Source organism: Rhinopithecus bieti, unplaced genomic scaffold (assembly GCF_001698545.2).
Source record: "Rhinopithecus bieti isolate Rb0 unplaced genomic scaffold, ASM169854v2 scaffold_35950, whole genome shotgun sequence".
NCBI lineage: Eukaryota > Metazoa > Chordata > Mammalia > Primates > Cercopithecidae > Rhinopithecus > Rhinopithecus bieti.
The window spans coordinates 135,193-148,723 of NW_016815506.1; the positions used below are offsets into that span (position 1 = coordinate 135,193).

Here is a 13,531-nt window from a genome sequence, read left to right on the forward strand (position 1 = left end):
CAGCCCTCAACCCTGGACCCCAGCCCCCACCTCTCCTAGGCTGCTCTGCCTGCCCTAGTTCCCTCTACCCTCTCAGGCTCTCCCACCGAGCCTTCATCCTGGGAACCCAGCCCCCTGCCCTTCTGGGAGCCAAGCCCAGCCCCTGAGTTTCTCTCTCCTCCCCACAGCAAGAGGCCCCTGCCCTCTCAGCCCAACCTCCTGCCCTTAGGCCTTCCAGCCATGGTTGGGAGTGTGTGTGTTGGGGGGGTTCGGGTGGGGGGAAGGGGAGGTGGTGTGCAGGGAGGGGGTTGGGCATTTGCTGAAAATAGTGCAGTGACCTCTCTCTCCCACCAGCGCCGCCTACTAAACCTGACCTGCTGCCTGCCACCAGCCCGATCAATTCAACACAGATGTGGCCCCTTTTCCTCCCCATCAGAGCTCGGCATATGTGTGTTGGGGACTCTCTCGAGCCCCGTTTCCGTCTGTGGCTCTACCTGCTTCTCCTTTGTTCCTCCGTCTGTACCCTTTCTATCCTTTCTCTCCTTTACCCCACTAGGTTTAGCTTCCTCCCACTTTTAGCTTTCTAACCGTCACCCACTCCTTTCTATCACTGCCCCCGCATCAGGATTCTCAAACTCCCAAACTTATTCTCCCTTTGCCATGATTATCCCCTGCATTTTTCCACTCTAGCCTCTATTTCTCTCCCTGTATCTACTCATCTGCCTTCAACTCTTAACTCATCTCCCTCACCATCTCCAGTCTCTCCCCTGGCTCTTCTCTCTGCTCTTTTCTTTTTCCCTATGCCCTACCTCCTTGTAGCACTGACTGTCCCCTGTCCACTGGGGGACAAGTACGTGGAACCAAAGACTTAGATGTAGCCCTCATCTTCAAACCCTGGATCAGCTTAGGTAGAGGGAGGGTTATGTTTAGAGCTTAGTAGAGAATGCGAAAATAGTAGTAGCTTCTCAATAAATGTTGGTTTGTTCGTTTTTCTAATTTTCACATTCTCTAGTTAATGCTCAGCACTCATGTGAAGCAAGAATTATCTGTATCACACTGAGAAGTTTGGTAAAGTTAGATAGTGGTTAGCAAGGAATCAGGCAGTGATTAAACCCACTTCAATTATAGTCAAAGAACAGAATTTAGATGCCAGGAAGAACTTTCAGGCACTTGCCTGTATAATTTAAGATTGGGAGTTTAGGGAGTTCATTCACTGTGTATTTACTGAGTGCTGTCTGCCACTATGGGAGGCACTAAAGCTACAATGGTGAGCAAAATAGACACAGTATGAATAACATAGTGTCTACTCTCATGGAGGTTAGTACCTAATGGCAAGAAAATAGACAATTCCTATGCTGAAATTAGGTAGAGTATGCTATTTGGGATGTTGCTTGTCACTCCCCATCTCACTAGTAGCTTCCCTACCCCAGCTACTTCTAATCTCTGAATTCTCACTCCCCAAACCCTGCTCCATTGATTGCACCATCACTGAAGCTCCAGCCAGTAAAATAACTGGACTACCAGGGCCCTGGGACCTCAGAGAATAATCAAGAAAAAAAAAAAAAGCTATAGAGACTTTGGGTATCATATCCTGAATATATGAAGTTCATTAAGCATTTTCCTCATCTCACTTAGAAGGTCCTCTTTCTCCCAGGGTGGGAGTGGGGAAAAGCTGACAGGACATCCTAAGTCCGTCCTGATTTTGCAGAACTCAAGATATGGGGAGGATACTTAAAGGCCCAGACTTCCTGACTCTGCTTCTATGGCTCTGGAAGCTCATTCCTGATTCTTCCTATCTAGAGTGAGGATAGACATATACTGTCCAATGGAGACATGTTGTAGGGCACTCCCAACTGACTTAGGAAAGGCAGTGAAGAGGAGCTGGAATGGAAGCAGAGGCAGATATTTATTGAGAATCATTCATTAGACCCAAGAAGGATCAATTTATGGTCCAAAGCAAGGGGAAATGGGTCAAAATGTAAAATTGGGATGTTAAAACTTTGTAATGACCTACTGGCACTAGACTGAGAAGCCAAAGGAAGCTCAGGGGAGAAAAAAGGCATTGTAGTTGATCTGGTGTATTTAATATTATTTCTGGTGCTTTAGGCAAATAGGAGGCAACACCATGAAGGTAATTATTCCTTTCCTCAAGAGCTGGAGCAGTCATGGTGATCATGATGAAGCAGCAGCTGAAGAAACTTCTTAGGAGAGAATGGGGAGACAGATGTATAGGAAGTGCTTGGATAGTTCCATTTTGCTAGGTGGTATTCCTAATGGGAGTGAGGCAAGAAGCCTAGATCTGAATTCTGGTTTACATAATGGGATAAATTTAGCTCATGCTCCCTATCTGGACCCTGGGTTATCCCCTCTCTGAGGCCATCTGTGACTTTTTGTGGGGGAGGGATGTGCCAGGCTTTACCTGCCCAGCAGATAAGTCAAAGCAGATAGGGGGCAAGGTGACGTACGGGCAGTAGGTGTGATAAGCGGTATGGCTTCTATAAAGAGCTTCAAAGATTCAGAAAATGTTGGAGCCTTACATGCTGGGAAAAGTTGGAGGCCAGTAAGGATGGTGGTGGAGGAGTAATTTTGCAGGTTATCTGGTAGACGGGAATCTATATATTAGGGCAAGTGGATTAGGAAATGAATACGTATCAGTAAGGCCTTATAGGGCCATCATGCTATAGAGGAAGTGCTGTTTTAGGTACCAGAGACATGTTATAAGACAGGCATGGGAGAAGGGTAAAGAATTGGAAAAGTCAGGCTGAGAAGTCCAAATTGCCAATGCCACCCAGGACTACTGATCCCCTACACAAACACTCTTTGCTGATGCTGTGCCCTTCTCTCTTATCAGCGGACCCAGCAGTACAGACAGATGGCAGCCCTCTCTGCTGCCATTTTCACTTCAGCCCCAAGGTGATGTTCACAAAGGTACTGAAGGCCCAGCTGTGGGTGTACCTACGGCCTGTACCCCGCCCAGCCACAGTCTACCTGCAGATTTTGCGACTAAAACCCCTAACTGGGGAAGGGACCGCAGGGGGAGGGGGCGGAGGCCGGCGTCACATCCGTATCCGCTCACTGAAGATTGAGCTGCACTCACGCTCAGGCCATTGGCAGAGCATCGACTTCAAGCAAGTGCTACACAGCTGGTTCCGCCAGCCACAGAGCAACTGGGGCATCGAGATCAACGCCTTTGATCCCAGTGGCACAGACCTGGCTGTCACCTCCCTGGGGCCAGGAGCTGAGGGGCTGGTGAGCAGGGGGCCTGAGGTGGTGGATATGTGTAACCTGGCCCTGAGGAGATGGGGTTACATTGGAAAAGATAGACAAGGAATGTGAAGGAGGTTGGGGTCTAGCATTACTTCTCTGGGGTCAGGAGCTCATTCTAGAGGAGGTGAGGAGTGGGGTGGCAACTGTTACTTCTCAAGGATCCAAATCAAACAGCTGAAAACTGGATTTGAAGGTAAAGGTGTCAGTTAATGGAAGAGCTGTGAGAACACAAAAACTGGCTGTTGAGGCACTGGGCCAAGGGGCTGACGGGGGTCAGTTTGCCAGAAGAGTAAGAATTAGAGATGGTGAGTTGAAGGAGAGCTAGCTAGCTGGCAAGAAAAGTGGGCAGAAGATAAATTCTGGGGGTGGGAGCAATGGAAAAGCTGAGAAGTCAGCGGTCTCTATTCTGATGCCCCTGGCAGGTGGGAAAGGAACAGGGAAGAGGAACTGTTCAGGGCCGTATCACATTTCTTTCCCCTCTCCCTGACCCTCAGCATCCATTCATGGAGCTTCGAGTCCTAGAGAACACAAAACGTTCACGGCGGAACCTGGGTCTGGACTGCGACGAGCACTCAAGTGAGTCCCGCTGCTGCCGATATCCCCTCACAGTGGACTTTGAGGCTTTCGGCTGGGACTGGATCATCGCACCTAAGCGCTACAAGGCCAACTACTGCTCCGGCCAGTGCGAGTACATGTTCATGCAAAAATATCCGCATACCCATTTGGTGCAGCAGGCCAATCCAAGAGGCTCTGCTGGGCCCTGTTGTACCCCCACCAAGATGTCCCCAATCAACATGCTCTACTTCAATGACAAGCAGCAGATTATCTACGGCAAGATCCCTGGCATGGTGGTGGATCGCTGTGGCTGCTCTTAAGGTGGGGGATAGAGGATGCCTCCCCACAGACCCTACCCCAGGACCCCAGCCCTGCCCCATTCCCCAAGCCCCAGAGCTCCCTCCACTCTTCCCATGAACATCACACCCTGTTCCCCGACCAAGCAGTGTGCAATACAACAGAGGGAGGCAGGTGGGAATTGAGGGGTGAGGGGTTTGGGGGAAAGGGGAAGGAGGGGCATAGTCAGGGTGGGGAGTGTTTGAAGTTTGCAGATGCGAAGGTTTGACAAAAAGACAGAGATGTAGAGACAGAGGGATAGAGACAGAGGAACAAAAAGAGCAGCAGTGAGAAGGCAAAGAGAGAGAGGCAGAAGAGACAGACTAGGCAGAGACAAAACACTGAGAAAGAGACTGAAATGGAGTAATAAATGAAAGCCCCACACCAAGCCTCCTTTCTTCCACTGGCAAGGTGAGGGGCTTGGTATAGTCTGGGGAGATCCCCTGACTACTCAGTAGGAGAAGAAATCAAACATCCATTCTTTTTCCCTTCTCTCCCTCCACAGTGGCCAGGGGAAGGGAAGTGAGGGCAGGGGCAAAAGGATTTGGGAATTTTTATTTATTTATTTATTGTGACTTTTCATTTTTTTGGTATTTGGCTTTACTGGAATAGGAGGGCCCCTGCCCACTGTGCCCCATTTATCCCTTATTCCCCAAACCCTGCTCTCCCCAACACCTACCCACTTAAGCACTTGTATAAAGCCTCCAGGGTTGGGAATGGGAGTAAAGGGCAAGAGGGTTGACACATGAAGTTTAGTTTCTAACCCATTATCACCCTAACTCAACCTTTTCTGAGCCAAATGGGTTGAATTTAAGCCAGTTGTCATGGAAATAGTAAGAGGTTAGGGTTTAAGAGCTGGGGATAGGGGGGTGGGAGAGAGAACCCTCAACATCCAGGATCTATATAATGAGAGCTACTTTAAACCCTCAGGTCAACCCTCATGATACTGAGTTACTTAGCCAGAGGGTGCAGCCTGCTTAAGCCCAAATTCCCTCAGCCAAGAGAGAGACCAAAGAGCCTCTGGAATGGCCCTGCTCCCAGCCTCTATCTTCAGGTCAATAAGAAAGAGTATAGAGACCCTAGAGTCCCCTGGGTCTGGAAAGCATTAGGAGAGGTCAAGAAAGGAGCAGTAAGGAGGCTGAAGGTTACAGGGCATTTGAATCCAAATCACTGCTCTGGGCTAGGGAATAAAGCCAGCAGACCAAGGTGGGAGGGATTCTGGAAGGGGGATATTTTAGTCCCCTAACCCCAAAGCTCAGGGTGGAAGAGGGGAGAACAAGGAAGCAGAGTGTATAATTATTTTCCTTTTATTTTTGGAATCTAACAGTACCTGGCAGCAGGGAGGGGAAAGTACAGTGGGGAAAATCATCTGACAAGGCCAGTTAGAACAGAGGATGGGAAGGATGGAGACTCCGGGGTTTGGAAGGCTAGGAAGCAGGCAGAGACTGGTTGCCATTTCAAGTTACTAGCTAGGCCCATTAATTCCTCCCACAACCCTGACCCATTCTCCTCTGGACTCGCTGTGCCTCAGTTTCTTCCCCTCAATGGAATGAGAAATGACAGCACCCGCCACAGCCAAGAGATGAATTCTGAGCACTTACCACGGGCACTTTATGGACATAAAATACCTCTCGCTGTGGGACAGATAACCAGGGCACCAGAGTAGTGGTGAAGAGATGTGAGGCTTAAGAGGAGTCACAGGCTTCAGAGTACAAGTTCCCCTCTGCCTCCCAGCTGGACAGTGCCTAGAAGCCAAGTTGAGAATCTTCTGATCCACACCCTATCCTTACTTCACCACCACGCCTCTTGGCTCCAGGCAAGAGCTTAGAGGATGTCAGGAGAGGTGGGGCAAGAACCTTCAGCAAAACTGTCACTCTAAGTAGAGCCAGCAGTTACGGGTCTGATAAAAACAGTACTGAACTAAAGTAAAGCCCAAGCTGGTGAGCAAACCTGGATGGCTCATTCTTCCCAAGAGTATGACTCTCCCTCTTGGCCAGTTGGTGGAAGGGGCAAAGGTATGTGACCACCCTTGAGAAGGTGATGTTGGTGAGCTTTAACATCTTATTCCTATTCTTATAGTGAGAAAGTGAAACAAGGTGTTTCAGTAGAGGAATGGGCAGGGGCTGTTAGGCTCTTCAGCTTGCCTTCACCCATATAGCAGCTATGCTAACCCCAAGCCTCTCTGGCCCTGTTCTTCATCCTTCCTTCTGCCCCAATCCTGGAGAACAAGACACACCTGGCCATCAACACCACTCACATTTCCTTGGTGGAAGGAAAGGAACAGAGAAGTGAAGAACAGATGATATCTCCCTCCAAGGTCAAATGCCTCTTGATCTTCGCAGAGTAGGGATTGGGCAATAAGCATCAGGTAGAACTTCATTCTACAGATTCTAGAGAGCTGGGCCATTAAATATGGGGGACACTTAGAATACTGCCCCTTTAATACCACCAAATAAAGACCTTTATGTGTGTGTGTGGTGGCGGGGGCAGGGGTCTTTCTCTTATGAACATAAATCTGTGAGCTGAACTCTCATTCCCCTGTTCCTCCCTACCCCCAAAGAGGCATGGAGTAAAGGGGCTTGGGGGACAGCTCAGCAACCCAGTGGGAGTTAGCACCCCCTCCCACCTATGATATGTGTGGACCTGGCCAGTGCCCCTCTGAACATATCATTATTAGTGTAATTATCATTTATTTTGTGTATTTGTTACAATGTGTGCATGACAGCCTTTGTTAAGGGTGTCTGAGGAGTATGGAGCTGACAGGGGCACTGGAATGCCGGGAAAGAACTTCTTCAACTGAGATCAAGGCTTCCTGGAGGGAACCACTGCAAAAAGGCCATCAGGCAGTTTTCAAGTTATGTGACAGAGGGCAAAGATGGCCATAGGGTGCTCTGAGTTTTGGGATGGTCACATGACACAATCCAGCACTTGAACCTGAAAAAAAAAATAAAAGCAGTCAAAGAGTTTAGAATTCAGTGCTGAGCTCTTCTCCCTAATCAAGTGCCACATTTACACCTTGGAGAACCAGAGGTGAAGAGGATCTGAGACAGGAAACCTCGTATTCAATGACTAAGAAGATGGGGTCCTGGAGCAAGACAGAAAACACTAAGGGCATGGAGGTATGAGGTTTGGGACATGCAGGCCAAGGAAGGATGGGAAGAGGACAGGAAACTGGGGGTGCCTAGAACAACCCCTCTCTGAAAAGCTTGAGCCGAAACAGTCCCAAAGACTACAAAACCCCTCTCCCAGCCTCCACAGAATGGAAGATCTAAAGATTCTCTTGACATGATCCAGCTAGTGTCCTATTCTCCTGCAGTCCCTGTTCCTAGGTTTCCTCAACGAAGTTTGACAAAAAATCTGTAAACCAACATAGCCATCCAACTTGCCTTGTTACACAAGAGTGGCTAAAATAGCGTCTCAAATATTCTTTCAGTTCACTGTAAAATTTTTTCCCATGTAACTAGAGCACAATTCCCTGGGCATATGAGTTGGGAATGGCAAAAGAATATTGCCTGACTCACATTTTTAAAAAATAAGGAAAGCAGGACCCAGTGGTGTGCTCCTGTAGTTCCAGCTATTCAGGAGGTTGCGGCAGGAGGACCACTTGAGGCCAGAGGGTCAGGACTGCAGTGTGCTATGACTGGACCTGTAAATAGCCACTGTACTCCAAGATGAGCAACATAGTAAGACACTGTCTCTAAAAAACAAGTAAAATAAAAATAAGGAAAGCTCCTGTGACATCAACCTGATCCAGAATTGGGGACAGGGCTACTGAGGGTTCAGGGTACTGCCATGCTTTCCCTGTCTTATCAGTTCTATCAGCACATTGACCCTACCGGAGACCAACTACAAGACTGAGGCTGGAACTGGTTGAGTAGCAGAAGTGTTATGTATTCTATCTTCCCAAGGCAACTATATCCACATCTACCCCTAACTTTGTCCTGAGCTGAAAATGGGTTTTCTCTCCCCGTGGCTCACTTGTTTCCTATATTGAGAGAACACCCAAAAGAGACCACTCAAGATGACTTTTTACAAGTCTTTTCTTCTTTATCTTAAAACATCCTCCAACTAAGGGCATGAGAAGCTATCCTATACTCTGACCTTGCCCATATTTTAAATGGCAGGGGCCCCAAGCTAAGAATGAGCAGGCAGTGGCATTTACAGCTTCTGGTCTATAAGTGGAGCAGAAGCAGGAAAGTCAATGCTCCAAAGCAACAATGTCCAGCTTTCCTGTCAGTGAGCTGGGTTTGAGGGAGTGAATGGGACTCTTTCTGCCTTTTCTTTTTCTCCAAATACAACTGCTAACTGGGTGTATGCACACACAAACATGTTCAAACTAGGGCACTCACACCTAGCTAGAACCTACTCGGAAAGAAATATGTATTTCCATAGCACCTTGACACCCAGTAAGATTAAGAGCTAATATTTATTAAATGATTACTATGCAAATTATGGTAATCAAATTGTAGTGTGAATACATGATATGAGAATATCACTTCGTTCACACAGCAACCTTCATAATGGGGTTCCTTTTGGTACAGTCTGAAAAGAGAATGATTATCTGCCCAAGGTCTCAGAGCTAGTGTGGCAGAACAAGAAATTAAACCTAAGTAGTTGCTAAACAATATTACATTCTAATCTATCCTATTAAAAGTGATCCAGGAGGTAGAAACCTAAATACAGGAACAACATAAGGGAAAGAGATAACAAGAAAGTTGGGGACATCTTGGGCTCAAAGAATCTGGAAAGATGTGAAATCTGTAATTGTCAATCCTTTCGGAGGGAAAAACAAGAAAAGCCTAGGTATGGCAAGAGAAGGGGAGATTAAATTTTGGGGGGATTCCAATAATCATATAAGAGAAGAGCAAAAAAGTTATCCTCCCTTAAGTTCCTCCCTCACTCCTCATGTCAGACACAGCAAGAGAACTCAGCTCAACACCAAGAAGTCCTGACCTTATTCACACCTTCCTTCCTATAGCCCTCATCCTCACAGAATCTTCTAGCCTCTATCTTCAGCAGTTTTTAAGAGATGGGGTGAGGGGCTGGGCAGTTTAGAGTGAAAGTGGAAAAAAAGAATAATCCTAGAGAACCATAAAAAAGTACAGATTTACAGCTGAGGAAGCTAGTTCTCCCCACAGCTTTTACAGACTCCCTCATTAAGAGCTTCCAGGTATGCAGAGAATGTCACAGCTTCAGAAATTGGAATCAGTTAACCACATCTGGATGCTGGATCAGCTACAGTAGAGAAACTGGGGGACAGGAAGGAAGGGTACTAAGATCTCAGGTAAACAATTACAAGCCCCAATGTCTGTTCCATCTCCAAATGGAATTACTGTTTTAAAACTGAATTGGGAAAAAGGCATCCTGAACTATTCATGTTCAAAGAGTATGTGGGGAATGATTATAACGAGATAGGAAGGGGAGGATTTGATCTGGCTTGGAGGTTAGAGACTTCTGACCAACATAGGAACAGCTGCTGAAATGGGAAGAAAAAGGTTAGTAAGAAAAAAAAAATCCTCACCAACTGGAAAACACTGTTCAAAGATCTGGGGGAAGATGAGTGAGGAGAATAATTAGGCTTCAAGAAAAGAATCCTGGCAAGTAAGGCTGAGTATCTTTCTGGAAGGTTATAGAGGATAAAGAGACAAAGTGAAGAAAACTTCCAAAAGATCCACTGTTCCACTTCATAGTCAGCATCTACTCTATTCCCTCACGTATTTTTCTCTTTTTAAAACCACATTGAGGTAGAAACCATTAGTGAATCTATGATCTCTCAAATTACAAATAAGATCTATTCTGTTTTCAGATACAGACAGAGTAGAGACAGGAAAAGCTAGCCCCAAGATCAGAGCCTGAGGTAAAGAAAAGGGAGGCAGACAGAAAAGAGGGAAAAAGAGAAGGTCATTCCAATTGTAAGGTTTATTTGGATGAGGAGGTGTCAGAAATTTAACCAGCATTCCCTTTTGTTCACTTCTCCAAAGTCTCTGAATGGGGCAAACTTCACAACAAATGGGCAGCAGTTTTTGGATCTGCCCTCCAAGGCACAATTTTCCTAAAGTATCTAAGCTTTAGGTCCCTGCCTTCCTCACCAACCAGAGACTTTAGAGAAATAAAGAGATTCTTGACATTAGAAAGGTGATCAAACCATTACCATTTCATTAAGCACAAAACCAGGCAGGTTTTAGTAGAAATAAGGATAAAGGATTATACCACAGCAACATGGGATCTGATATAGTACCAAAGTTTTCAGGTAAGGTGCCAGGCTCCTAAATCTTATTACCAAAAATAACTCAAACAAAAACCAAGCTTATATAAAGATTAAGAGGAGAAACTCTGCACGAACATATCCAAAAAGATTAAGTAGGAGGTTTCAGACCTACATGAACTTGAAGCCTCCAGTTCCACTGCTTATGTTCCAATGACTTAGCTAACAATGTGTAACAGCTCTGACATCCTCTGTCATGCTTTGATTCCGCATACAAAATTTCTTCTATCTCTGAGGGATATCCAGCCCATCTCCCTTCCTGAACTGACTGACCAACACAGTATCATGCCAGGCCACCCTTGAAATGAGGGCCCTTTTCCTCTAATGTGGGACCCTGGACTCCATTTTATCCAAGAAAAAGTCTGCATTATTAGCTCAGAACAGAAGGCTGCTGCTAATCACTGCCCTTGTATTTATGTCCTTTGCAACACCTAAAACCTCCCATGTTCTGTTTTATTTCAGTGGGTCACTACAAGCTGCTGGAGCAAAGACTTGGTGGGTGGGTAACTTAACCTCTTCACAGAGGATAAAAAATGCTTGTGAATATGAGAGAAGGGAATAAATAGGCTTAAAGGGTAAACTCAATCTTTTTCCTTGTCTTCTCTTCTAAGGGATAAAGATGTTACGGCCAATTCTCTCTCTATAATATTGCCCTTGAAGCTCCTCTTATCTGGTCTAATCTGGCTCCAATAAATCAAAGGAGCACCTAATAAAACACATTGTTCTCTTTTCTATTTTTTTTTTTTTTTATTAACGAGCAACATAATCAAAACAAAACACAACAACCTTAAAGCTGAAACAGCAATAAGTCAAACTGCTGTCGCAGTTCACGGATGTACCTGGGGTACATGCTCCCTCATTGCGAGGCAGGACGTAGGCACGTGACTGTGCATTTAGGCATATATGTGACCAAGAAGAATGAGAGAAATGGAAAACACTGGAGAACAGAAAGTATCAAGAACTTTTCATCAGGCAATCCCAAAGCGCTCTGCTCTTTTCCTCTTCTTTGCCTGTAAAGAAGCAGCAAGAAGAAAAAAATTAGACTGAAGACAATAGTTGCCTGGGTTCCTGGCCGCTTTAACCCAAACTCACATGAACTGTCACAAGACCCGAGAAGGAAGGATGGCCCAGACTTGAGCTTGGCAGCTAGAGATTTCATTCCTGAATCTCTCCAATCTTTCTAGTTAACCAGGAGGAACTGGGAAAGTTTAGCGGCTAAGGAGGGTGAGAAGTAAAGATTATTGGGGGCGAGGAAAAGAGAGAACAGTGGTAGAAAATGGGAAGATTCCTGAAGGAGGACCACTCAGCCTGAGATCAAGCTAGCCTGGAAACAACAGGCTCTTAACAGGCTGGGGAAAGTCTTCCAGTCCATGGGGAGATGGAAGATTTCAGAGGATAAAGGATTAAGAAATGCTATTCATAGAGGTGAAGGAGATGGCCTTCTGGGCAGTCAGGCCCAGACAGTAGCTATTCCTTAGGACTCCAACTCACAAAAAAGGCATATAAATCTTTGATGCCAACAGAATGAATAGGGAGTGAGTGGTATGTGGGTGAGTCCCTATCATAGATCTCTTAAAGGAGGCAGCAACACTGGAGAGGACACAAGATGGTGAGGGAAGACTTCTGGTTCTGGAAGTGACTCACAGAACAGCACTGAGTCCTTCATGGGCACTCCCAACCACTGCCCCTCACAGAATACAAACTCCTCTGACTTTTTCTAGTGAAGAGTGCTAACTGATCTGATTCTAAAATTTTCAGGGTTTAATTTACAAGACTAACTCTGACACTTATTCATAAAGAAGCTTTTCATAGGCTGGGCGCAGTGGCTCACGCCTGTAATCCCAGGACTTTGAGAGGCCCAGACAGGCAGATCATGAGGTCAGGAGTTTGAGGCCAGCCTGACCAACACGGCGAAACCCCGTCTCTACGAAAAATACAAAAATTAGCCAGGTGTGGTGGTGCGCGCCTGTAATGCCAGGTACTCAGGAGGCTGAGGCAGAAGAATCACTTGAACCCGGGAGGCGGAGGTTGCAGTAAGCTGAGATCGTGCCACCACACTCCAGCCTGGACGACAGAGCAAGACTCTGTCTCAAAAAAAAAAAAACCTTTTCATAAAGCATTATCCTGTTGGTACAGTCCTCAAGATAGTAAGTTTTTGTAAGATATGGGCATTTCTTCCACCATGATTGTAAGCTTCCTGAGGCCTCCCCAGAAGCCAAGCAGATGCCAGCACCATGCTTCCCAGTCTCATGTATTTCTCCTTTATTGCAATGCAAGAACAGCCTAATATACTTTTTTTTTTCTTTTTTTTTTTTGAGACGGTCTTTCTCTGTTGCCCAGGCTGGAAGTGCAGTGGTGCAATCTGGGCTCACTGCAACCTCTACCTCATCCTCTGGAGTAGCTGGGACTACAGGTACATGCCACCACACCCAGCTAATTTTTTTTTTTTTTTTTGAGACGGAGTCTCGCTCTGTCACCCAGGCTGGAGTTCAGTGGCCGGATCTCGGCTCACTTCAAGCTCTGTGTCCCGGGTTTATGCCATTCTCCTGCCTCAGCCTCCCGAGTAGCTGGGACCACAGGCGCCCACCACCTCGTCCGGCTAGTTTTTTTGTATTTTTTAGTAGAGACGGGGTTTCAACGTGTTAGCCAGGATGGTCTCAATCTCCTGACCTTGTGATCCACCCGTCTCGGCCTCCCAAAGTGCTGGGATTACAGGCTTGAGCCACCACGCCCAGCCACCCAGCTAATTTTTAAAAAACTTTTAGTAGAGATGAGGTCTCACTATGTTGCTCAGGCTGGTTTCCAACTCCTGACCTCAAGTGATCCTCCCACACTGCTCTCCTAAAGTGCTGGGATTCTTTCATTTTGAGAAACTATCTGTAAACAAAGTGACAAGAACAGGAAATCTCATTTGAGTCCATTGTCCTTTTCCAGAAGGGAGTTAGGCACAACCAGTACTTATTAAATATTTTAAAACTATCCCTTTTTACACAGAATCGTTTCATTCTTTAAATATCACTTTGAGGTAGGTATATTATCTCCACTTCCTGGATGATGAAACTGAGGCTCAGGAAGTACTATAACTTATTAATACTAAGTGGCAAAGCCTTTTTTTCTTTTTCTTTTTTT

General features: G+C 46.1%; 2 protein-coding genes across 9 annotated transcripts in view; one reads left to right on the top strand and one right to left on the bottom strand.

The window, feature by feature from the left end:
- Nucleotides 1–1,873: 1,873 nt before the first annotated feature.
- GDF11 (growth differentiation factor 11) lies at nucleotides 1,874–10,982 on the top strand. Its single transcript, XM_017853306.1, has 2 exons — nucleotides 1,874–3,228; nucleotides 3,741–10,982. Exons 1-2 carry the CDS (start codon nucleotides 2,761–2,763, stop codon nucleotides 4,119–4,121), a joined length of 849 nt encoding a protein of 282 aa, XP_017708795.1. The 5' UTR covers nucleotides 1,874–2,760; the 3' UTR covers nucleotides 4,122–10,982.
- SARNP (SAP domain containing ribonucleoprotein) overlaps nucleotides 4,720–13,531 on the bottom strand; it is an 82,778-nt gene continuing 73,966 nt past the window's right edge. For 5 of the 8 annotated variants that reach the window (XM_017853297.1, XM_017853296.1, XM_017853295.1 and 2 more), the window contains one exon: nucleotides 11,125–11,412. In XM_017853297.1, the coding sequence (XP_017708786.1) occupies nucleotides 11,371–11,412 (42 nt within the window). In that variant the 3' untranslated portion in view covers nucleotides 11,125–11,370. Of the gene's footprint in view, nucleotides 7,072–11,124; nucleotides 11,413–13,531 lie in introns of those variants that run through there. The other 3 variants (XR_001881699.1, XR_001881700.1, XM_017853299.1) reach the window with 2 other exon arrangements.

Excerpts from the sequence above, each read along its gene's own strand:
- GDF11 (XM_017853306.1), top strand. The coding sequence starts at position 2,761 with ATGCCACCCAGGACTACTGATCCCCTACACAAACACTCTTTGCTGATG. Across the intron at positions 3,229-3,740 it reads GGCCAGGAGCTGAGGGGCTG|CATCCATTCATGGAGCTTCG; the intron begins GTGAGCAGGGGG and ends CCTGACCCTCAG.